Source organism: Cydia strobilella, chromosome 16 (assembly GCF_947568885.1).
Source record: "Cydia strobilella chromosome 16, ilCydStro3.1, whole genome shotgun sequence".
NCBI classification, from domain to species: domain Eukaryota; kingdom Metazoa; phylum Arthropoda; class Insecta; order Lepidoptera; family Tortricidae; genus Cydia; species Cydia strobilella.
This window is the reverse complement of record NC_086056.1, coordinates 12,855,153-12,880,322: the sequence shown is the minus strand read 5'-3', so window position 1 is coordinate 12,880,322 and position 25,170 is coordinate 12,855,153. Positions and strand designations below refer to the sequence as shown.

General features: G+C 38.7%; 3 protein-coding genes across 4 annotated transcripts in view; 1 reads left to right on the top strand and 2 right to left on the bottom strand.

Annotated features, from left to right (window-relative positions):
- Positions 1 to 694: 694 nt before the first annotated feature.
- LOC134748658 (mitochondrial amidoxime-reducing component 1-like) lies at positions 695 to 8,296 on the bottom strand. Its single transcript, XM_063683453.1, has 8 exons — positions 8,186 to 8,296; positions 6,075 to 6,294; positions 4,498 to 4,642; positions 3,149 to 3,243; positions 2,630 to 2,741; positions 2,090 to 2,295; positions 1,593 to 1,667; positions 695 to 1,136 (listed from the first exon to the last, which is right to left on the bottom strand). Exons 1-8 carry the CDS (start codon positions 8,256 to 8,258, stop codon positions 1,010 to 1,012), a joined length of 1,053 nt encoding a protein of 350 aa, XP_063539523.1. The 5' UTR covers positions 8,259 to 8,296; the 3' UTR covers positions 695 to 1,009.
- A 1,318-nt stretch (positions 8,297 to 9,614) lies between these two features.
- LOC134748207 (signal recognition particle 14 kDa protein) lies at positions 9,615 to 16,275 on the top strand. Its single transcript, XM_063682919.1, has 3 exons — positions 9,615 to 9,792; positions 9,873 to 9,945; positions 15,774 to 16,275. Exons 1-3 carry the CDS (start codon positions 9,769 to 9,771, stop codon positions 15,998 to 16,000), a joined length of 324 nt encoding a protein of 107 aa, XP_063538989.1. The 5' UTR covers positions 9,615 to 9,768; the 3' UTR covers positions 16,001 to 16,275.
- Positions 16,276 to 17,388: 1,113 nt separating this feature from the next.
- The window catches only part of LOC134748589 (zinc finger FYVE domain-containing protein 26 homolog), a 34,940-nt gene continuing 27,158 nt past the window's right edge, over positions 17,389 to 25,170 (bottom strand). For both annotated transcript variants that reach the window (XM_063683378.1, XM_063683379.1), the window contains 2 exons: positions 21,184 to 21,310; positions 17,389 to 19,426 (listed from right to left, as the gene is read on the bottom strand). In XM_063683378.1, coding sequence (XP_063539448.1) covers positions 19,256 to 19,426; positions 21,184 to 21,310 — 298 coding nt within the window. In that variant the 3' untranslated portion in view covers positions 17,389 to 19,255. The remainder of the gene's footprint in view (positions 19,427 to 21,183; positions 21,311 to 25,170) is intronic.

Below are 25,170 nucleotides of genomic sequence, written 5' to 3'. Positions count from 1 at the left end.
GAAACAAAAGAAATGCTACTTAATTCAGTTAGTGTAAGGTTCAAATTAGATTGAAACAGAATGTACATTGTAATGCACATTGGGCCTTACGAGGTTAAATAAAAAAATACGTAAATAATACACTTTACCATAAATTTTTGCATCTTACTTAATTTAATAATTTGTGACGTTTTCAATCAAAAGGTACCACATTGTCGCTCACCATAAGGACGAAATTGAATTGAATCTTTATACGAATAACCTGACAGAGCGTCCTTATGGCAAGCGACAATGTGGTACCTTTTGATTGAAAACAACACATTTACACATAAGGAACTTAAATAATAGCACAGATCAATTAAGTATAATTATAGAGACATAAATCCGTCATTTTGGTGACTTATCAATACGTGGCTTATGTTTACAGTTCGTAAAATGATGAAATAACAAAGCTACAGTCACCGAAATTAAAGTTATGTTATGACATTTAGGTCCGTCCTAGCCATTTTGCGTAACCCTAAAATTTGTCTAATTCATCAGGCAGGAAATACTAGATTCGTACCCGCAGCCGAGCGACTTCTGCATCAGCCTCGTGTGAAAGTTCACATGCGACACACACATTGCGGCTTTCCATCACAGAAGACCTTTTCATCTGAATTTCAGATGGAAACGCCCTTATTGCACTTGAAGTATAAGGACTCTTCTGGCACATATTGTGCCAGATTGCTAGCGATAGTTCACGCGAACACGGAGTCCTGGAGTGACATAAGTTCGTGTCCGTTGACAGATGACATTGCAATGTCAGGCTACTTGAGACGAAGACACTATGAACGAAGGCCACGCGGCAAACACGAGGTTGTGAAGGGATACCAGAGCACTGTCTACATCAGAGCATCTTCATAAGGCAATAGTCTTGTTTGAGACGAAGGTCACGCGGCGAACATGGGGTCGTGAAGGGTACCAGTCCGTGGACGGAGCAGAGCACCGTCTACATCAGCTGCATTGTTTGCTAGACTGTTTGAGACGAACGTCACGCGGCGAACACGGGGTCGCGGAGGGACACGAGTCCGTGCCCGGAGCGAAGCGCCAGCTGCAGCCCCATGCGGGGAGAGGGGCCGGACGCGCGGCGCTCCTCGGGGTCAGGGGTCTGGCGGTAACTGGACATAGAGAAAAAAGTTCTGTACTCATTTGAACAGCAAATAGGTAATAGTTTCCTGAGGCTAGGGTTTTGTGCAGGTATGAACTAATCGATATATGTGTCGTTTTGATATATGTTTTTCGTATAAAGATACAAGCAATTTTCGTCCTTATGTTAAGCGACAATGTGGTACCTTTTGATTGAAAACGTCACATATGTCTCTATAGCAGGGGTTCCCAAACTGTGCGTCGCGGCGCCCTGGTACGCCGTAGACAGTAAAGAGAAGCGTCGTGAGGCAATCCTCCTCACCATGTACCTATCTATTTCGAACAGCCTGGCTAGGGGTTAGGGCGCCGATATTAAATTTTAAACTTGCAAGTGCGCCGCGGACTGAAAAAGATTGGGAGCCCCTACTCTATAGTAATAAAGTATGCTCTCTATAGTAATCATAATTGGCATAATTTGAAAAACTCACGTTTTCAAAGTCTCTAGTGGCTCCCGCTCCTCTCTGCGCACGCCTGTTTCCGGGTCGATCGTTGTGAGTACACATCTGTAAACAACAAAGTACATCTTTTAATTTTTTTCCCAGATGTCATAGTGCATAGTGGATTGTGTAGAGGTGCTTGTACGCAGCGCATTTAGCTCATTTTCCCCAGTTTGATAACGTAGTGGTTATATTTTCTTTGGTTTGATATACAAATTTCCCGCTTGTGCTATTACTCAGTCAGTTCAAGTAAAGGCGCACGCACGCGTTTATAGGTAGTATAGAGCAATGAACTTTTCAACTTGGGCTGGTAGAGTGAAAAAAAAAAACACCTGATATTGGCTCGACTATACTAGCTCGCGTCTTTACTTTCTTCCCTGCAAGTGACTTAACACGCGCAAGCACGTATGTAGCTCCGTGTGCAAGTATTACGCTCCGTGTGGAGCACTATAGAAACCCGCACAAGAAACATTGAGGTACCTATTTACCTCAAGCACGGCTTGATGACTTCAAACACATTGTCTCCAATCTTTAGGAACTGCCAACGATCCTCGTCATAAGGCTGCGAGCCTTGTACCACGAAGTTTGGCCGGAATGTGTGGTGAGTGACCTGACACGACCGCAGTCGCGCGTTGAGGTCGGTGACGGATGACGCGTTGATTATGTGGTAGGAGGTCTCATCTGGGAGCGCTCCCTGAAAATAAAAGACAAAAAAATTATGAATCTAACCAAAGTAGACCCATACTAACCCACAGCTAGTCACAAAGGCTTTTTAGCTCGAATTTCCTAAAAGTTTTTGGATAGCATTATTTTCGGTGTCTGAGCTGTATCTAATCAACCGTTATTGTTTTATTTACCTTTATGGTTACTTTATCTTGGTTGGTCCATCAGTTAGTTCGTGTATTCAGATCCTCTCAAGAGAGAACCTCCTACCTACCAAGAGCTTTGGGCGTAGGCTTATTGTAACTTCCTATGACTATTATTGTCTTGTCATCAGAAAATAAGTATAAGTACATGTACAAATATACCGTGTCATTCTTGGTGAATTTGTAAAAAGTGTTTCCCATCAGGTTCAACTTTCTCGGCTTTTGCGTCGCGTAGTACACTAAGCGGAAATTGATCGCAGACATGTCCAATAGTCTGGAAATTGGAAAATATGATTGAATCATCATCATCTATAGAAGAATCAATTGTCATCAGGTTATCCTGACAATTGAAAAAAAAAAATTATTTTTTTTAGCTAAGTCAAGGCGAAAGCAATAAAGAAACAATCCAGTAGGATAATTTTTGCTCAATCTCGCAAAACTGATTGGATTTGGATGAACATCAAAATGTATTCCCTAATAAGGAAGGATGGAGGTTAAAAATCAGAGACTAGTAAGCTATAAATAGCTTTTACATCTTCCTGAATTTGGTGACTGACGTCAGGGTCGCCACAATACTACGTGAGACACTATGGAGATATCTCTATCCAAATTCTACGTATTGCTGCGTCCCTGTCACCCTGTACTAAATTCAGAAAAAGGTAGAAATAACTTAAAACCTACCTAGAAAACCATTCTGAGACCTCCCACCCACAGTCGAGCACAGGCACCGTCACTCCCCACACCACAGCTGTCTTGGGGCTCTGCAACGCAACCACCTAAAATTAACGCAAAAAACAACGGTTCAATTTAGCGCCTTTTAAACATATTCTACACTAATATTGTCTTCGGTTACCGCGATAGTTACTCATGAAATAAAACTATGAAAACGGATTATATCGCGTATATTGAATTTATAATACATCCCGACGTGAGTGTGGCCTATCATATGTCGGGCAGACGAAACGGAGCATTTCCACTCGGGTGAAGGAACACATAGCTGATGTCAAGCACCGTCGACCTAGGTCTGCTGTCTGTGAGCATGTCATGGATAAAGCCAATCACTCAATCAAGTTTGATAAGCCTCTGGTTCTTGCCAAGGAGAAGCGTTACATACCCAGAATGCTGCGCGAGGCCATTGAGATTAAGAAATATCCAAACTTTAATAGGGAAGATGGCTTTTCTCTACCACCAGCTTTGGATCCTGTAGTCCACCTGATAAAGGAGCAAGCGAGACATAGACTGTGAGACCGTAGTGTTGGATGATGCTGGACATTCTGATGTTTTGAAAAGATGTGTCCCGTCGAGTTTGTTGCCGGTCCCATATTGGGATACCCTCCAACAATTTAGGAGGGAATTAAATCTTCTCGGGTCCGTGGTGTAGGGTTGGAGCCGGCATAGTTTTTTATCGCGTATATATATATATCTTTACTTGAAAAATAATTAGAGTGTATAACTAGCCTTATGAACCGATTTTGCATGTACAACCAGCCTTAAAGTTTGTAGTCTATGATTGTTCATTATTTTAGTATGTGGGTATTTTTGCATTTTGTAATTTTTCCTCAGTCACCCGTTGACCACGAACGCTGTAAAGAGTTCGAAACGTCGGGATGTATTATAAATTCAATATACGCGATATAATCCATATTCTACACTATTATAGTTTGTCAAAGGACTGTCTTATTTCAAATATAGTTCTTTTTGTTCTTATTTACTGACAATTTGGTTTGACCAACTATATTACCTATAGATAATCTACTTATATTTAGTTGTACTAACGTTTACGGTGAAATATACAAAGTGGTTGGCAACACTAATATTTATTAACATAATTAGGTTCTCTAATAAAATTTAAGACTATAATATGACTCTAATGACTCAGTCCAAAAAGGCCTTCCACGGCCTCTCCTTACGTTTACGTCCGGTCGACCTTTACAATTTGCGGTCGGGAACGTATTTCAAGGCAAACACACTTTACACCTGACCTAATCTTATTCGTTTGAAATATTTTAATTCATCAGTAATAACTTCACCTCAGCCATGTTGACATAGACGGGCTCCATGTCGCGGTGCTTCAGCGTGAGGATGGAGTTCCGCACGCTGGGTTGGACCAGCAGTAGCTCCGGGTAGTTTCTGGCCGTCACAAAGTTGCCTTTCTGGTCTACAACCATCAACACTCTGAAAACGTTAAGCGAGAGATTGATAGGCAGGAATAGTCTGCATCTTCTCAAATGAATCTAATCTGTTAAAAAAGACCCTAATCTGTTAAACAAAATCCTTTGTTCCTTTTGTGCATGCGCGTGACCATTGTGTATCAGCGAGAGGCATGCGCTCACCAACAATGGCCACACGCTCACCAACAATAAGCACGCGCACGCACAAAAGGCATAAAGGCTTTTGTTTAACAGATTATGGTCTTTGGCGAAAAAATCATTTGAGAAGATGCAGACTATACCACACAGGTACAATGTCATAAATAAAGTAAGAAATTATGGATGGTATAGAAAGGATGCCAAACTCTTATGTCAGAACTGTTGCAAAAGTGACCGCTTTCAGCTTTAAATAATAGTTCCTAATCTCTCCGGTGGCGCTAGTTAGGCTCTGGGACATGAGTATAACATGAACCAACAAATAACCCGACCAAATTACGTAGGTTGTTTTTGGTAGTATTTCGGTGTATGGTGGCGTCGCCTAATTACTGTTTTTTGATGGACACTTTTCATACATAAGAGATTTGGCTCCATTATATAGTCTCCATGTAAGAAATGATGAGACTACTAAAAGGTGACCAATGATAAGCGCACATGTGCTGAATCTTAAATCGCATACGATTTGTTGCAAGGTCTGTAGAGGCCTTAAAACAGTTTAGAAAGAAACTTAGAATAGGTTGAAAGGTACAGAACTTATTAATAAATAAGCATTTCAAATATAATGGAAGTGTAAAGTAGTAGAGTTAGACCAAGCTAAGTTAGCAGCGATTTTGATAGCCCACTGCTTACCATCAGGCGGGCCGTATGCTTGTTTGCCACCGACGTGGTATAAAAAAAGTGGTATTTTAAACGTCAAACTTCTATGAAATTATTACGTTTAAATAACACTTGCACAGTCCGCGCTATCAAAATCGCTGCCAACTTAGCTTGGTCTAACAAGTATAATAGTTTATGTACGTACTATCTCGCCTTAAAAACAATTGCTAACATTTGGACTCCACTATCTAGTTTATCTGTTGCAAATTGCGGTCAAATTAGCCCTAATTAGGTCCTTATCACATTGGTGATTTGCGAGCAGCTTTCTAACCTTTATAAGTATAGGTAACTATATTACTTGCGCATTTGCGAATCGCCAGTATTAAAGGTGTATGAGTTCTAGAACGCCCCTAAGAATTTCAGAACTTTCGGGCAGGGGTGGGGTGCACGTTTTACCTTTAGGCCGACTCTCCATGCCTTGGAAATAAAAGATACAGCTATGGCATCAGGAGTAGGCAGTAGCAAGTGTAGAAACTTACAATATAATGTATAAACACAGAGATTTCATTTTGATGACAGATATGACCGTGCGTTTCACCATCGCCAATGTCATCCATCATCATCATCATCATCATAAATCTCACCTGTCTCTTAACCAGCCATCTCTCAGCCCTAATGTCGTGCACATAGCTGTCTCCATGGCAATACCCCCACACGACTTGATCGGGTACGCGTAGATATGCTCCAGGGTACCGACTTGCGTCCATTCAGTTGGTAACCTCTTTCGGTTCTGGTAGATGTGGTAGGCGTAGTAGGCGCTACCGAGAACGCCCGCTGTCACGGCGGCGGCCGTGGCGTAGGGTGCTGGAATGACAAGAGTACCTAATGATTCAAAGCTACCTTCTTAGCGACAGCGAGCTCAATGTATGAATGGCCTAGATTAGCGCTCGCCTCGCCGCGCGAAGCTTGCGTCCAGTCCGTGGTCTGATAGGTCTAGGGTTGCTATACGTCAGGATTTGTCCGGACATGTCAGGATTTTTGACCCTTTGTCCGGATTACGGCCGGACTAGGGCAAGTGTCAGGATTTTTAGGAATGAACCACCGCAGAGCGCAGCGCGCCGCCGGGGCGTCGTTGAAGCTACGCCAAATCTCTGTTACAAGAAATGTCAGGATTTTTAGGCGCACTTTGGCCGCACCGTGCGCAGGCGGCGTCCCTATTAACTCAAGGCTAGTACTCAACAGTACTCGGGGCTAACGAACTACTTGTTCGTTCCCCTTGCTGTGGAGACGTCTGGGTGCTGGTGCGCGGAGGCGAAAACTTTTCTCGGGGAGCTGGGGCATCACCTGCTGGAGAGGGGTCTCGACCCCCGCTCCGGGTCGTTCCTGGCGCAGAGGTTGTCCATCGCGGTTCAATGCAAAAAGGCAGCAAGCGTGATGGGCACCTTTGCGTCGGGAGCGATGCGGGATGGATTGTTCGACTAGTTTGTATGGGTTAGTTTAGGTTTAGTTTTAGTTAAGTTTATTGTTAGTATTTTTAAGTATAATAGGTATTTTTAATGATGGTATTTTTTTATTGTAATTGTATTATATTGTATTGTAAATTAATAAAATTGAGATTTAATTAAAAAAATAACTATAGTTTGTTAAGGGACTGTCTCATTTCGGGCGTAGACGCAGAGATTCATACTGTCTTTGTCTTGCACTGGTGCTGGCGCCCAGAAGAAAGGGATGGGTGTATTTTTTTGTTCTTATTTACTGACAAGATTTGCTTGACCAACTATACTTACATTGAAGTACTTATTTAAAAAATACGAATAATATTTATAATTACTAATCTTATCTGCCGAGCAGCATTGCAGTTTGCTGGCAGTTGGCACCCACTTTTATTCCTACCCAATCTAAATTACATCATGAACAGCTAAGTTTTATCAAGATATTAATGAGTTTTGAACAAGGTCGTTTTGAAGAGTTGATTAATAAACAGTCTTACTGATAATGATGATGTTTGTATAATGAGATATCATTATGACGTCTCCCAGGTAGCAAAAAGACGTCAAATGGCGTCAGCGACGTCGTAATGACGTAATAATGCCGTCATTATGACGTCGCTGACGTCATTTTGCTACCTGGGCTATTCCGTATAATACCCAGGACTAAATAGTTGATTTAATTCAAAATATTAAAAACGCATGGTAATAGTACTACAATTAATGAGAACTTCAAATGTCCTTCAGTATTCAATGTTCTCACTCATACAGGAACAATGTAATTATTATTCTCTTTATTTATTATTTTTCTCATGTTAGGTTTTTTATAATATGCATATAAAAGTAAAATATAAAAACACTTACAAAACAATACAAAATACATATAAACAAATTATAAAAAACCTAACCTAGGGTGCCGCCAGCAGCGGGGCAGGGCCCAAGCTGCCGGTGGTCAGGGCCGCAGAGAGAGGAACCGGCGGACTATCCGCGCCGTGTCCAAGATCACCGCCTTCTGCATCTGACCCTTGATCCAAATTATTATTATTATTATTGTTCTTATTATTTGTACCGTGTAATTTTTAATATGTATATTTGTACAATAAAGAGTTTACTACTACTACTACTACTAATTACCTACTTAGGTTTAGCGGAGTTTTCGAAAGTTTTAAATCATGTTTAATACTTTAGACCCAAAGCTACCTGGCACCCAACTCGGAACTCTCGCAAGTATGTAAAAGTAATTAGTTATTGCTATTTTAGGTACTCACCTTGCTGTAACATGACGAATATAAAACAATAGTTAGAAGTACGTAATATAATAACAACGAAATGCAAACACATTCAGCCACTAACCACTGACACGTATCGAGCGAGGCGAGAGACTTGTCTGTAACTCTATAGTCAAGTTAATTATTTAAGAGGGCACATCCGATCGGGATATACGGGTGAGAGTGAGAGCAAAAACACGATATGTAGAGATTTTTTTTCGTAAGTAACTAATAATTTTAGAGGCACCGATCTCTTGAATAACTTGATGTATGGCAAATAGGTTTAAAATAAATAATATTCACTAGCTAGCGTACATTTCTGCTACAAGTGGGTCAAGAGGCACCTTAACAACCGGGAAAGAACCTCGTATAAATATACTGTATACCTACCTATATATTTAATGCGGTAAAGTCCCATCAAAGTCAAATAAAACATCCCTAATGTTTAAATTAATTCCAAACATTGTAATCAAATTATTAAATTACTAAATAATGTTTGTTTGTATAAATTTTCTTGGTCATTTCCTGTAAATCTGTGCAAATTATACGTATCTCGTATTAGCCAAAAGAGGGATGTAAGTACGAACATGGTACGAACGAACAACCTACCATAGTCAAAACTTGAATTAAAAAAAAACATTGAGCCTGAGCTATTCAAACGGGTAACGTTTTGTTTCACGCACAGTATTTTATAGCCATGAACACGGTTTAAGAAAACAACACGGTTTAAACAGTACGTAATAAAAATTCTAATCATCTAATGTCTTAAATTAAAACAAAGTATATATAAAAAAATGTTTCTCAATATTAATAGTTTCTTAAATAGATATAATATTTATTTATTCTTTAAATGCAGAAAAGTTCGGAAGCGGAACTAAAGAGCTATGTGAGAATAACCAGCAACCAGTGTTGCCAACTTGGCATAATTGGTGCCAGATATGGCATAATTTCACACTCTCTGGCATCGAAAATTTCCATTTAGCATCTGGCATCTTTTTTAGCATAATTTAGTGAATCAAGTGATTATGTCCCTAAGCCAAGTTTGAAACCTACTTGGCAGTGATAGACAATCCATGGCTCAACCGTCAAAGGAAATTTTATACATACGAGGAATTATAATAAGCCGTAACAGACTACCGCACCGCACCGCGACCTTTTTTTCATACGCGTTACCAATTAAATTGTCAATCAGATTGTGCGAAAAATTGTCTCGTCTACACCGACTAATCTTTTTGTGTTATCTATGGTATAGTCAATGTCAATGTCATGTCATATGTCATAATGGCCGGTTTTTTGTTACCTATAATATTTTAGCATCTTTTTTAGCACATTTCAAAATTATTTAGCATATTTCTGGCATAATTTAGACATAAGTTTGGCATTTTTTCAAATTCCGAGTTGGCAACACTGCCAGCAACAACGTCAACGTGTAACATGTCATTTGCCTGCTGTAGAAATGCGGTCCAGTCTGACTTTCATTAAATTTTCGTTCAAAATGTGTAATTTGTGTCTGGTCTGAGCACAAATTTCTAAATAAAACGATTGGTAGTCATTATTATAAACGACTGTAACAATTAACAAACATGGTGTTGCTTGGGAATGATGAGGTGACTATGATTATCTTGTTTAATTTGTTCAAAATAATCTACATTGAATTTGCTTTAATCAACATATTCTTACTTTTCAGTTCCTCGTTGAACTTACTAAGCTGTTCCAAAAGGCACGTGCTTCAGGATCCATAACCATGACGATGAAAAGATGTAAGTACTGGACCTTTGCAAATTATACATATAAACCTTCCACTTGAATCACTCTATCCACTAAAAAAAAAACCGCATCAAAATCCATTGCCTAGTTTTAAAGATCTAAGCATACATAGGGACAGACATGAGAGGTTTTTTAAATAATAAATCAGAGGTTTTTAATACTTGAATACTTATTTATTTTATATGAAACATTATTTCGTGTACATTGAAAAAAAAGCGGAGACAGAATGACAGGCAGATTCTACAGGATTCTTTCAGAGGATTCTTTCAATAGGTTGCGTTCAGAAACTAACTACAAATACTACAATTTAGAGATGAGCAAAATGTGTCAGTAAAAAGAAAAGAGTGATATATATCTTTCTCTCACTGGGATATATATCACTCTTTTATATCTTTATATCCGTATGCGTCACTGCTCCCGCTCGCAACTGTATCGGCACTTGCTCACTTTACGTCATGTTATGAGTGAGAGAGAGGACACTAGAGTAGTTATTATACCGTGGCGAGATTATTTCTTTCATATTGTATCATATCATATCATGATGGATATTGGATATAAATCGATTCATTCACGAAGGCACTTGCTTTGGTTCCTTGCATTTAAAAATGAATATATTGACGTTATTGAATTTTAATATGTTTGCGTAATCAAATACCTTATTGCGGTTTTTTTACATTTTGTTAAATGCCTAAAGGAATACACTCAAGTCCCGTCGAAACGAACGAGGTCAAAGCAAAGGGAACGATTTGCAAAATTTGGGAAATCGCAAATACGTTTTGTGTAAATCCCTAAACTTACCAAAATATGACCTAAATTAGTTTGCATATGCATAGTTTAATTCTAACTTTGTAGGAACAAAACGCAGCCAGTGTATAATAACAACGAAAATAATCATGCTAGGTCCAAACAACTTTAAGCAATTGAACTCATTGACTCATCACATCATTGCATTGTATCCTGCGCGTTGCGCGAGCGAGAAATGATAAATACTGTAGGTAGAACCCGCCCGAACTACCGCTGTAGCTCCTTCGTGTTACTTCGGTCGACCGACGGCGTCGACGCGCGGCCGAGACAATAGGCTTCGCTTATCTTATAATCTTATCTATTGCCGGGGGTGCGAGTGTACGGATATATTGGGATATACTGATATATTCGGATTCGTAAAGACATGAAGAGTGATTCATGAAAAGAGAAAGATATATATCTTTTATATCTATATCCCCTGAGTTACCCATCTCTACTACAATTATCAAAATAAAATGTTTTAACGTTTTACAGACTATTATTTAACATTCCCCCTTAATTGTAGATTAGTTCACAAACATTTTTAAACTTAACAGGCTCTAATGGCTTGGTTAGAATGTCAGCACAGTTATATGAAGTAGGTACATACTCTACACATAAATTACCTCTTACAACATTTTCATGAATGAATTTATAACGAACATCTATATGTTTAGAGCGTCTGTTCAACACTCCATTCTCTATCAGTTTTATAGCACTTTGATTGTCCACTTTTAAATTCACATGCACTTTTATTTGTAACATTTCTTCTATTAAGCTTTTTAGATACAGCACTTCTTTACTGCATTCTGCAGCAGCTATATATTCAGCTTCGCAGCTTGAGAGTGCGACTATAGGTTGTTTCCTTGCACACCATTGCAAGGGACCTCCGCAGTACATAATAATGTATCCGGTAGTGCTTCTTCTTGATTCCAGGTCTCCAGCAAAGTCGGAGTCGCTGTAGGCTTCTAATTTGGTAAGGTCCGAGTTTGTGTCATAGCCGATATCTATATTCTTACTTCCTTGTATGTATCTTAGGGTTCTCTTTACGTTTTTCACATCAGTGTTGGTAGGTTTTTCCATGTTACGACTTTCAATATTAACCGAGAATGCCAGATCCGGTCGAGTCTTGCTACTTAGGTACATTAAAGAACCTATAGCTTCACGGTAGGGAAATCTCACATCTTCTGTATCTTCGTTGTCTTTTTCCTTCAGATCTTTTACTAATGGTGTCGGACATGGTTTAGAGTTTTCCATCTTAAATTTTTCCACTATGCTTTTGGCATATTTTTCTTGTCCAATTCTTATTTGTTTTTCTGTTCTAACTATCTCCATTCCTAGAAAGGAAGTAGGACCTTCTACAAAAGTCATTTCAAAGTCTTCTTCAAGTTTCTTCAACAATGAGAGCATCTCTTCTTTATTTTCTCCTATCAGCAATCCGTCGTCTACATATATTCCAAGGATAACATCTCCATTTTCTGTTTTGAAAATACAGTGATCTGTGTTAAGTGGGCATAATCCCTTCTTCTTTAGGGTCATTGAGAACTTTTGGTTCCACTTCAGAGGAGATTGTTTTAGTCCATATAGGCTTCTTTTCAGTTTACATATTTTTCCTTCTTCTTTTTCATAGCCTTCCGGTATCTGCATGTACAGATCTTCAGTTATCTCTCCGTAGAGGAAAGCAGTTTTTATATCCAGTTTCATGATATGGTATTGCTTATTTGCAGCAATAGCTAGCATAGTTCTGATAGAACTGTTATTAATCACAGGACTGAAAGTTTCTCCATAGTCAATGCCAGGTTTTTGTTCACATCCTCTCACCACCAATCGAGCTTTGTACTTTCCATCACTTTTCTGTTTCAGGACCCATCTATTGCTCAAGATTTTTCTTGTTCCAGCTTCAGCTCTATCAACAAGTTCCCATACTCTGTTGTCTTTCAATGATTGTTTTTCAGAGTTGATGGCTTTTATCCATTCTTCTTTTTCAGAACCGGTTGTGGCTTCGCTGTAGGTAAGGTAAGTGAAATAGTCGTTTAGTTTTGCTGGCTGTTTTCTTATTCTTCCTGACCTTCGAATTGTTTCAGGTGTTTCTTCTTCGTCAATGGTTTCTTCTCTTTTCTGGAGGTTTTGAGTTTTGCTTCTTTCTTCTTTGTTTGGCATTTCTTCTCTTCTTTCTTGGTTTAGAGTTTCTTTTCTTTCTTCTTGTATTAGGTTTTCTTCGTTTCTTTCTTCTTCTCTTCTATCTTGGTTTAGAGTTTCTTTTCTTTCTTCTTGTCTTAGGTTTTCTTCGTTTCTTTCTTCTTCACTTCTATCTTGGTTTAGAGTTTCTTGTCTTGGGTTTTCTTCGTTTCTTTCTTCTTCTCTTCTGTTCTGGTTTATTACTTCCAGTTCTACCACAGGTTGTTGTTTTATATTTTTAGGTTGGAAAGATCTTTGTATTAGATTTGAGAAAATTACATCTCTTCGCTCTACGATACGTCGCTTTTCTTCATCCCAAAGACGGTATCCAGTAGGGGAGTATCCGACCATAAGGAATTTCTCAGATCTTTTGTCTAATTTACTCAGGTTTCCAAGTATTTTACTGTGAGCTTGACTTCCGAAGTAGCTCAGATTCTTCAGATCCGGTCTTTTACCAGTCCATAGCTCTGAGGGTGTAACCTCTTTTCCATCTGTAGGTAGTCTGTTGATTATATATGTCGCGGTTCTTGTCGCTTCACCCCATAGATATTTAGGTACGTTATTCTCATACAGCAATGCTCTTACTTTTTCCAGAATTGTACGGTTTAATCTTTCACTCTTCCCATTAAGTTGAGGTGTATATGGGATTGTGTAATCCAGTAATATTCCCTTTTGTTTGCACCATTCTTTTATGTTATTAGAAGTGTATTCTCCACCATTATCACATCTTATCATTTTTACTTTCTCGCTGTGGGTTCTTTCCGCTTCTTGTATATATTCTTTCAGGTATTCAAACGCTTCATTTTTACTTTTCAGCAGGTATATTTTTGCAAAATGGCTATAGTCATCCATCACAGTGAGTATATATTTCTTTCCATCCCAGGTGTTGGGTGTTATGGGACCACATATGTCTGTATGTATAATTTCCAATTTTCTTTCAGCTCTTTTTCTCTGGGTATTAAATGGTAAACGGGTTTGTTTGGCTTCTAGGCAAACTTCACAGTTGATGAGTTGATCTATGTCGTTTTTAGTTATATTTATGCCATCTACTTTGTCTAGCATTTTTTTCATTGTTTCTTTGCCCGCATGACCAAGTTTTATATGCCAGTTTAAAGCTGTATCATTTTTATGTGTTAATAAAGATGTCTCTTCTTTTTTAATTTGCAGTTTTATGAAGTACAGGCCATTTTTATTTTTCTCACCGGTTAACACTTCTTCATTGTTTTTAGAAATTATTACTTTGTTTTTAGTGAACAATACTTGTCCATCTTTTTCGGTGATTTCATTTACAGAGATCAGGTTTTCTGGTAGTTCAGGAACATATAGTACTTCTGTCAGGTTTACATTCTCCGAATTAATTACACCTTTTCCAGTGGATATTATCTTCTCATTTTCTTTAGCAATTTGGATGCTGGTTTCTTCTTTTTTAATCTCGGATAACATATTTTTGTTTTTAGTCATGTGTGAAGTACAACCTGAATCAACGACGAACTCTTCGACGTCAAGGTTCCTTGTTTTATTAAATGTTGTTAGAAATGCTACCTTTTCCTTAGTCTTATTTTTCTTAAAGAAACAGTCTTTTTCTTCGTGATTTGTTTTTTTACAGATTTTACACGCCTTAGTTTTGTTTTAAAATGCCTTGAAAGCCACTTTTTCGGATGAAGACGAATCAAGCTCGCTTTTGTTCAGTCTCTTTTCTTCACTCAGTATTCTGGCTTGTAGATTTTCTAGTTTTATCGGCAAAAGAAGTGCTTTCCCACGCAGTTATTAAGTTGTTATATTCGATAGGTAAACTTGATATGATTTTTGAGATAACCATTTTTTCTTCGATTTTTTCACCGAGCCCTCGTAGTTTAAATGACAGATTTTCTAAATTACCCAAGTGTTCTGTCATTGAAGTGCCCTTTTTATAATGGCATTGAAAGAAATTCTGCATTAATTTGCACCTTTGTTGTTCATCAGATTTTTCGAATAGGAAACATAGTTTCTTATACATGTGGTAGGCACTTTCACATGTCATAATTAAGGTTAAGTGTTTTTTATCAATAGTTTGCATAATAATGCGTTGAGCTTGCGCATCTTTCAGGCTTTGTTGGGACGAACCGGCACTTTCGACGGCGTTTGTCGATGCGCACACAATTTCGTACAAACCGTAGCTTTTAAATAGGATTTCGACTTGAAATTTCCATATCGGGAACGATTCGGCGTCCTCCAGGCGTTGAATGTTGGCTAATTCCGCTGCCGTAATTGGTATCTCCATCGTTTTTCTTTATTTTAGCTTCTCTCAACACTGCCACATTTGTCACAGAGAAATCGTATTACTGTTGTACTTGTTTTTACTTGTTTTACTCGTGAAGAACCACGGACCTCTGCTACCATGAGAGGTTTTTTAAATAATAAATCAGAGGTTTTTAATACTTGAATACTTATTTATTTTATATGAAACATTATTTCGTGTACATTGAAAAAAAAGCGGAGACAGAATGACAGGCAGATTCTACAGGATTCTTTCAATAGGTTGCGTTCAGAAACTAACTACAAATACTACAATTATCAAAATAAAATGTTTTTAACGTTTTACAGACTATTATTTAACAAGACATACATACAGAGCGAAAAGCGACTTTGTTTTAATTGTTTTATACTCTCTCTCTCTAGCCTTTTCTTACCCTTTGGGTGTAGGCCTCCTTCATTTTGCGCCATTCGTCGCGGTTCTGTGCGACTTGGAGCCACTGTTTCTCCGCAGTCTTCTTGATGTCGTCGTCCCAACGCATCTGGGGTCTACTTTCAGGATTTGTTTTATACTATGTATTGGTAATGTTACATCTAAAATTTGCTCCTAATTTTTTGTTTATTTCAGATGATGGACGAACTAAACCTCAACCGCGGGATGGAACACCAGTAGTCAAAAACCCGGAGTACAAATGTTTAATTAGGGCACAATCTAGCAGCAAGAAAATATCTACAGTCATTGAACAAAGAGAAGTCGAAAAATTCAGTACAGCATATACAAACCTACTGAGGACGAGCGTTAACGGACTGAAACGCTTGAAGAAACCCAAGAAGAAGGCAGTGGTAACTCAGTAATGGCATCCAAGGTCACGGCAATGTGTCAAGAGACTGAAAATATAGTGCGCAATGTGTTCTATGAAGTAAACTGTTGTGAGTGTTCCACCGTGGTGTCCTAAGTGTGTTGGAGGTCCATTGAACTGTGCTTTTCTCTCGGCAGAGATGGAAGAGTTGGGTCCATGCGCTAGCGACGCAGGCTCTGTTCCTCCTTGACCATCGTCCAATGTCAACTTATTTATAATTAAATATAACTAAGTACATTATCAAATAAATATCAAAAATCTTTAATATTAGTTGAAGTTTTTTTTATGGCAAGTTTATATGTATATTTAACAGTATTCCGATTTGTGTCCACCGGGCAGTGTTCTCCTACACCATAGAGTAACTTATACTAGAGCAGTACTGTCATGGTAAATTTTGTAACCACAGTAAATTCACTGCCATCTATCGACACACTTTAAAACTAAAAATGAAGATTTATAAAAATACGATAAAATGTATTTAAATATGGATAAATGATTTTTTTTCTCTGCATTAATTATTTTTATGATTTTGACCCATGTTCTTTCACTGATATGCGTAAAAATTGTTAAATAACAAACGAAACCGTCAACGCCATCTATACGACAGTAGGCCAAAGTTAGTAGCGCCCTCTGATTGAGTCAAATTTTCTTGATTTTCGAGGCACGTTTTTTCCTTAGACTGTATCCATCTATTACGGAGTTATATCTATCTTTGCCTACACTGACCCGCCTGTGGCTATCTCTATTGCACGTGCATAATTATGTATATTGCTGTCCTGCCCACAATGCCGGCTGTCGATGTCACTGTGCGAGCGTGACAGCAATATTATTATGTGTGTGCAATAGAGATAGCAACTGATGGGGTCAATGTATGAAAATCCTTGTGCTAAGCATCTTTTCTTTAGTTACTGCATTTATGTTGTAACTTAATATTCACATAATTTCAGTGGTAGAAATAATTTTAAGTAGCAAAACAATTACTTAAAAGTTGGTAGAAAAATACCTGCTTGCTTGTTGCTTACTATAAAGTATACACTGATAATTATCTAGGACAAGAGCAATTTGACATAGTGGGTGTGTATTTATTGATATTACCATGATCTGATAAAACCAGTAGAATTATACAATTCTAGTGATTTTTGTGAACTTTAATTCATTTTATTTTAATCTTCTAGTTCCTGTATAATATTTTTATTAAAAATGCCTGGATATTAAAATATTCTGTCTTTTTTTGTCAGTATACTCTTTTTTTTAATACTAAATATATTATAAACAAAAAACATACCATTCTATGAGTAAAATAGGATGTGAGTTATAAATAATATTTCAGAAATAAAACCATGTTATTGATTTCATGTATAATGTTTTATTCTGTTAGATTTTGTATCAAAATAACAATTATATTCATTATAGAATTTAGAATATCACAAAAAGAATGAGACCAGTACAAATTACAATATACCTAAATCTAAGATTATATTCTTTCATTTTGTTTAATAATATCAAGCACCAGGTATATAAATTTTTAAATATGTATTTTGAGCGTTGCCATAACTTGATTTATCATTTTTATATAAAAATATATATTATAGTGGGCTATATACAACCATTTATGTGAGTTTTTAACATAACAATTTGTATCTATTTCAAACCCATGCAAAATATTTATTCATATTAATACATACATTATTTTTTACACTTGTGAAACTTTGCGTTCATACATAAAACAATAGCAACATTAGCAACACACTATATTTATGAAACAAAAAGAAAAATTATTAATACATTAGAAACAAGCAATATACTCAACAAAATGTATATAAAATCATGCAATGCTAATACAATTTCACTAATACTTAATTCATTTGATTTGATTAACAAAAAAATACTATAACATAATTCCTAAACTCTTAGTCAATATCATAATTCCTTTAATGCATATAGATAATAATAAAAAAACAAATTGCATTTCATTTAGGAGTTATTGCACCAGCAGGTACTACTTACTGGCTTCATGCTAAAATGTATCAAATCTATATTTAATTTTTAATACATTTTTCGCACTTGCATTGTCATTTTATCAAATTTCCCGTCACTTCTCTAGTTTATAAACAAGTACAAATACTACAATTATATGAAATAATGGTAGTATAATAACTTGCATTACACTCAAAACCTTTTCAAAATAAACCTTTCTTTTTTTCCAGTCAAAACCTTATCAAAATTATATACATTGTCTTTAATATAGACGTATATGGGTTTTTGTAATGCCTGCAATTTTATTATAGCTATTGCCATTGGTATTGGTAAGTTGGTAACCTTATTCTAATGAACTTAGCTGACTGTGACTAGCTACCGTCTCTAGTTATAATGACAAGGAACATGAGCATACAGTGTGATTTAAAAAGTTCCAATATTACTGTTCTAATATAGCGTAAACACCCCAATAATCGACATGTCAAGACCCAATATTCGACACCTTGTTGTCAACTTTATTACTATGACATTATGATTGAAAATGTCGATTATTGGAGCTGTGTTGGGTACTGGAGCCTCTGTTACTATGAAACCATCAGACTAGGAAAATTCAAACTAGTGTTATTGTCATGTTTTCCTATAGAAGGTCTATTAAAACAGCGAGTACTTTTGAAATTAACCCAGTTATAAACAGCAACACTCTTGAGTGACTATCTGTGGACCGTAATTCTTTACAATAAGGTTTAAGAATTGTCAGTTACGGTATATACATATAGTTCTAGTTCGCATGTTTATGAGTGTAGCAAAACAAAGCTAATTTCAGTCAAGATATTGATACAAGTATTTATCAAGCACAAATTAATGCGTCTTGTATAAAAAAAATACACTGTCAGCTCTATTTATGAATAGAACAATTATTCGCGTAGCGCGTACTCATGAAATAAAACTATGAAAACGGATTATATCGCGTATATTGAATTTATAATACATCCTGGTGACTGAGGAAAAGCTACAAAGCCACGCGCGTGGTTTCATAGTTTTATTTCATGAGTAACTATCGCGATAACCGAAGACAATATTATATTCGCGTACTATTTTTTCCAGTGCACACAAAACGAACGAGGATAGCCGCGACTCGCCCGAGGAATGATTCGACGCTTCGCGCAGCATTTACTCGCGAGCTAACTCGTCCTGTGTGGACACATCATTCGTACTATTCGTCTGAACAGCGAGTCCTTTAATTCAATTCGACATTAAACATTTAGCTGAACGTTCAGTTGATGGTGGACTTGGCAGTGAGCCGCTTGAGACAGGCGGAGCGCACCTGGTCGTGTCCGAGGCGCTCGGCCTCGTGCAACACTCTGCGCAGTTCGTTGGTGCGGTCGTGGCGCGCCGCTAGGATGTACGCGTTGCTTACGTTGCGGCAGAGCAGATAGCACGATATCTGTTGAAATTTTTTTTTAAACCCTCGATTTTTACTCATTATTATTCACAACGACGGGACTTAATCGCGTAAAATTAGTTTTAAATTTACCCCCGACGTTTCGAGGACGGCGTTGTCCCCGTGGTCAGTCTTCTCCGAGACCACGGGGACAACGCCGTCCTGTAAACCAATTTACACAAAATCGATGTATCGCTTAACTTGCCAGCAAGTGCTCTACTAAAAAGTACCAACCACGACAGGTTGACAATAGACGGATCATAGGAACGCAAGTAGTGCTGAAAATAAGTTGGTTTTGTTTACGACAAAAATGCGACATGCATTCCCGACGTGCTGTATGAGCTGCCCACGCGCCTCGCACCAGACCACGGCATCCACGCCCCTCAATGTGCATGTAATATTGATATGATTGTGATGTGGTAGTCGTGGTCGTGGTACCTTAATGCTGAGGCTGGAGACGAGCTGTATGAGCAGCTCGGCCTGCTCGTCGTGCAGCTGGCCGCGCGCCTGGCACCTCGTGGTAGTCGTGGTACCTTAATGCTGAGGCTGGAGACGAGCTGTATGAGCAGCTCGGCCTGCTCGTCGTGCAGCTGGCCGCGCGCCTGGCACCTCGTGGTAGTCGTGGTACCTTAATGCTGAGGCTGGAGACGAGCTGTATGAGCAGCTCGGCCTGCTCGTCGTGCAGCTGGCTGCGCGCCTGGCACCTCGTGGTAGTCGTGGTACCTTAATGCTGAGGCTGGAGACGAGCTGTATGAGCAGCTCGGCCTGCTCGTCGTGCAGCTGGCCGCGCGCCTGGCACCTCGTGGTAGTCGTGGTACCTTAATGCTGAGGCTGGAGACGAGCTGTATGAGCAGCTCGGCCTGCTCGTCGTGCAGCTGGCCGCGCGCCTGGCACCTCGTGGTAGTCGTGGTACCTTAATGCTGAGGCTGGAGACGAGCTGTATGAGCAGCTCGGCCTGCTCGTCGTGCAGCTGGCCGCGTGCTCACACCTCGTGGTAGTCGTGGTACCTTAATGCTGAGGCTGGAGACGAGCTGTATGAGCAGCTCGGCCTGCTCGTCGTGCAGCTGGCCGCGTGCTCGCACCTCGTGGTAGTCGTGGTACCTTAATGCTGAGGCTGGAGACGAGCTGTATGAGCAGCTCGGCCTGCTCGTCGTGCAGCTGGCCGCGCGCCTGGCACCTCGTGGTAGTCGTGGTACCTTAATGCTGAGGCTGGAGACGAGCTGTATGAGCAGCTCGGCCTGCTCGTCGTGCAGCTGGCCGCGTGCTCGCACCTCGTGGTAGTCGTGGTACCTTAATGCTGAGGCTGGAGACGAGCTGTATGAGCAGCTCGGCCTGCTCGTCGTGCAGCTGGCCGCGTGCTCGCACCTCGTGGTAGTCGTGGTACCTTAATGCTGAGGCTGGAGACGAGCTGTATGAGCAGCTCGGCCTGCTCGTCGTGCAGCTGGCCGCGTGCTCGCACCTCGTGGTAGTCGTGGTACCTTAATGCTGAGGCTGGAGACGAGCTGTATGAGCAGCTCGGCCTGCTCGTCGTGCAGCTGGCCGCGTGCTCGCACCTCGTGGTAGTCGTGGTACCTTAATGCTGAGGCTGGAGACGAGCTGTATGAGCAGCTCGGCCTGCTCGTCGTGCAGCTGGCCGCGTGCTCGCACCTCGTGGTAGTCGTGGTACCTTAATGCTGAGGCTGGAGACGAGCTGTATGAGCAGCTCGGCCTGCTCGTCGTGCAGCTGGCCGCGTGCTCGCACCTCGTGGTAGTCGTGGTACCTTAATGCTGAGGCTGGAGACGAGCTGTATGAGCAGCTCGGCCTGCTCGTCGTGCAGCTGGCCGCGCGCCTCGCACCGCGCCACCACCGCGCCCACTCCCCATTCCAGCACTTGGTCGCTCATCAGGCTGTAATATTAAACATTCTTATTAATATATTACAGATAGTGGAGTCAATATAAAGTTTAAGTTACATTAAATGCACACTCAAATTTTTCTACATGGGTGAATTCTATATCATATTGAATACCCGTCTGTAAAGTAACAACTTGATATCAGTTCCCGTTTTTGAGAAATAAAACTTTTTTTTAAATCTTTTATACTACTTAAACAATAATTCCCACATAAGATATTTTTCGTAGAATGGGTTATGAAGCTTATACGACTACACGGTCAGAATATCTCTCGACAATAATGTAAATTATAGATTTATTGAAACAAATTATTATTTTGTAAGTTTTTCATGACCGAGGAACTCCCACACCGAGAGAAAAGTTTACTATGGTGGTTGTGAAGTAGTTGTATCGATCATGTTTAAAAATCTCCCGAGTCACTACTATATTTGTAGAATAGCAGCAAGATTTTGGAAACAAACAGCAAATAATGTTCTGCACAATTAATGGACATTTCTAGTTTTTTGCCAGTAACTGCACAAGTTATGGAAGAATAACATATTCATTTTTCTCTCGATAATTAAATCAATTTCCAGCATAAAAAATTTAAAAAGTATACGGTATTTCCAGGCATTCACAGAGGCCAATTCGAACTTTATTTAAGATGTCAATAATATATAATTTTGTTATCATTCGCCCGACCGTCTCACTCGCACCAAAACATATTTTAACTAGTACGAGCGAAATGCACACGCAAATTAAAAAAATGACATTTTTAATAACAAAGTTCGAATTAGCCTCAAGGTATATTAGGAAAGTATACCTTATGGCTTATGGCATTGCGTTAAGGTTCAATAGTTCAATGCATTAAGTGTCTGTCTTTATATGAAAAACAATAGCTGTCAAATTTTTATATCTATTCACAAAACGTTTAGAATACTGGATGCTGTGTCAGATATAAATAGACCCTTGAAGTCTTACAACTATCTATTATGCTTGATCTGAATCTTACTGGTTAGTAAGGACCGTCCACTTAGTTATACTTCGAATAGCCGCCCGGACAAATTATGAAGCTAATTTCGAATTTTAAATTTGGACAATTCACGAGAAGAGTAACGTAACGTCAAACGATATGTTTGTCCCTTTTCAACGATCCTGTCATCCGATGCTTTTAGTAGCGGGAGCTGTGAGAGTGAAAGACGCAAATGTCAGCAATTCTTACCGCTTGGTATTTGTCAGCGAGCGCATCGCGACATGAAACCAGTATGAACCTGGCCCTCGATTACGTATAATTGTAAGGAAACTTGGGATTAAGTTATATTAGTCTAAGGTCTAACAGTTGAGAATAAGACGTGCTCTGAATATACAGTGTGGAATTTTTTTATGGGCCCTGAAGGGAAAGTGCCTTAAAACCTTAAGTTAGCTCATTTTATTTTTAAAAATAATCAAAACTGCATTCAAAGGTTTTTTGAAATTCGCTTGTCTCGCCTGGGAATCGAACCGACTAAAAATTCCAAACAATAAACACTCCCTATTTTATTCTACTAGTCGATACCACGTCGATACAGTTAATGTTAATGATAACATTTCTTCAAGAAACATTAGGTCTTACACTTGTCTGTCGTAGCAAAATTGAAAAAAAAAATTAAAAACCTTTGAATGCAATTTAGTTTCTTTTTAAAAATAAAAGAATGTCTCCTTTAAGTAAAATGAGCTAACTTAAGGTTTTCAGAGAATTTCCCTCCAGGGCCCATTAATTTGATTATTAAATTATAGTGGTAAGTAAGCGCATTGAGTATGCACTTTTGTCTCAGGCGATGCCGCTTGGCACGATTGATTGTTCCTTAGGGCAAATAAAACTGATTCAGCCCGGTAGCCACGAGATCGTAACGCCCCCCAAAAGGGGGGTGAAAGGGTCGGCTCCCCAAGTCCAATCTATGCTATATTTCTTCCTGTTCTTAGCAACTAGGGTAACTTATATATCATTTTCGTATAATTTAGGAACGAGGAATTCATTTTTGAAAAAATTATTAGACCTTTCCATACAAAAAATTTAATGTTATGTAATTTTTTGTGACAATTTTCCCTGTTACAATTACAGTGTGGCGATTTGCACTAAATAAAAAAATGGACAATGTAGCCCATTTATTGTTCATTCTGGAAAATATCACTTTAAAGGAATAGCTGCCGAAACGCCAGTCAAAAAAGAGGCGTTTTTTCTTACTAAGCGGCGTTTTAAGTTTCCAAGTTTTTATTCCTTACTTGTTGTTTTTATTCCTCACTTGTTGTTTTTATTATTTTTTCGCAACTGTGTTAAAAAACGTCGTTCGATACACGTGCGGAAATGTCATTCTTCACTCGTCCCGAGTCTTGCCAAGATACCTATCTCGGTACTCGTGAAGTAATGACATACTTTCCGCACTAGCATCGAAATGTACTATTTATTTCATTTGGGCACCAAGAAGTATGTTGGTAGTAAACCTTTTTGCGAGTAAAATAGTATGTAATAATGATTTAATATAATATTGTTAATTAACTAAAGTTTCATTATTGCGTCATTTCATCTCATAACCCTACTACCCATTGAATTGAATGACCTTTTTCACGTTTTCTGCAGCAATGCAGTCGACTGCAGCAGCAATATTGAAGCGCGACATTGCTGTCGACTGCTACGGCAGTAGCCGTAAATGTCAAAATCAAATTTCCTGTCTGGATTTTGACGTTCATTTAAAATAAATAATCAAAGGGGATCATCGATTTTGGGCCCGGAGGACAAACCATCGCGTATATTATGGTACACTACACAGACGGTTACAGTAATTATAAACGCAATTGATTACGGAAAAAGATATAATATTGGGTGTAAATGAAACGGGAATGTATTATACAATAAAATAAATTATATCTATTATTAATTTCCGTAAATCACACCATCATCTTTATTATGTGACGTCCTGTCTCTTAGGTAGATATTTGGGGAACAACAATAAACACATCCTATATTGGTTTCGAATGCACAGCTATGCACTCGTCCGTTCGGTGGCAGGGTCGGAGCGAGACTGCCTTTAACCCTACCCACATTATCGGCCGAGTGCTAACCGACATTCCATTTATTATATAATCTCATGACGTCACATCTCTTCCTTTTTATAATGATTTATGTTTATCTTATACTGCTAGGTTAATTTAGATTCTAATTCTGACATACTACTACCGGTTCGGAAAACAGCGTTAAACTCAGACCCGAGAAGAACCGGCGAAAGAAACTCGGCGAGTTGTGGATGTATTCATTTTGCAACAGTTCAACGATAAACATTTTTCAACAGTATCAAACCTTGGAATATTTACAACTATTCAATATATCTCTCTTAATTGCTTAGCGGTTAGCTGGAAGAGATCCCATAAAGGAATAAGTTCGTCTTTGTATACATTTATTGTATTATCTTATTGTTATTTTAATTTTACAATATCAGTCCTTCTCCTTCTCCTTTTTTGCAGTTTTGAGTCTACTTTCTTTTATTCAAATTTATAAAAACTGAGGTTTATCTTACAAGTATTAACCTATAGTATGACTACATAGTGCCTTATAATGGCTACACATTTCTAGGTATTTTTATTAGCATACCAGCTACATACATTTTTCACCAAATTAATACCTATTTCGTGAGTTTACAATAAAATTATATCATACAGGTCGCTTTCCAATAACATCTTGTACCTGTACAACAACTGATTGCCTTAGTTTTACTTGGCATATTTGATAATACAGTACATATATGTCTAGATATGATGCAATTTATAATATGCATAAATGGTCCAATGTTAAGTAAGGTAGGAATGTCACACTGCTACCGTTTACCGTACATACCACAACAA

Coding starts and splice junctions, on each gene's coding strand:
- LOC134748207 (XM_063682919.1), top strand. CDS start 9,769: ATGGTGTTGCTTGGGAATGATGAG. Junction 9,793..9,872: donor TGTTGCTTGGGAATGATGAG/GTGACTATGATT, acceptor CTTACTTTTCAG/TTCCTCGTTGAACTTACTAA. Junction 9,946..15,773: donor AACCATGACGATGAAAAGAT/GTAAGTACTGGA, acceptor TGTTTATTTCAG/ATGATGGACGAACTAAACCT.
- LOC134748658 (XM_063683453.1), bottom strand. CDS start 8,258: ATGTGTTTGCATTTCGTTGTTATTATATTACGTACTTCTAACTATTGT. Junction 3,244..4,497: donor TCTATGTCAACATGGCTGAG/GTGAAGTTATTA, acceptor CGTTAATTTTAG/GTGGTTGCGTTGCAGAGCCC. Junction 1,668..2,089: donor GTCATCAAGCCGTGCTTGAG/GTAAATAGGTAC, acceptor TGTTGTTTACAG/ATGTGTACTCACAACGATCG.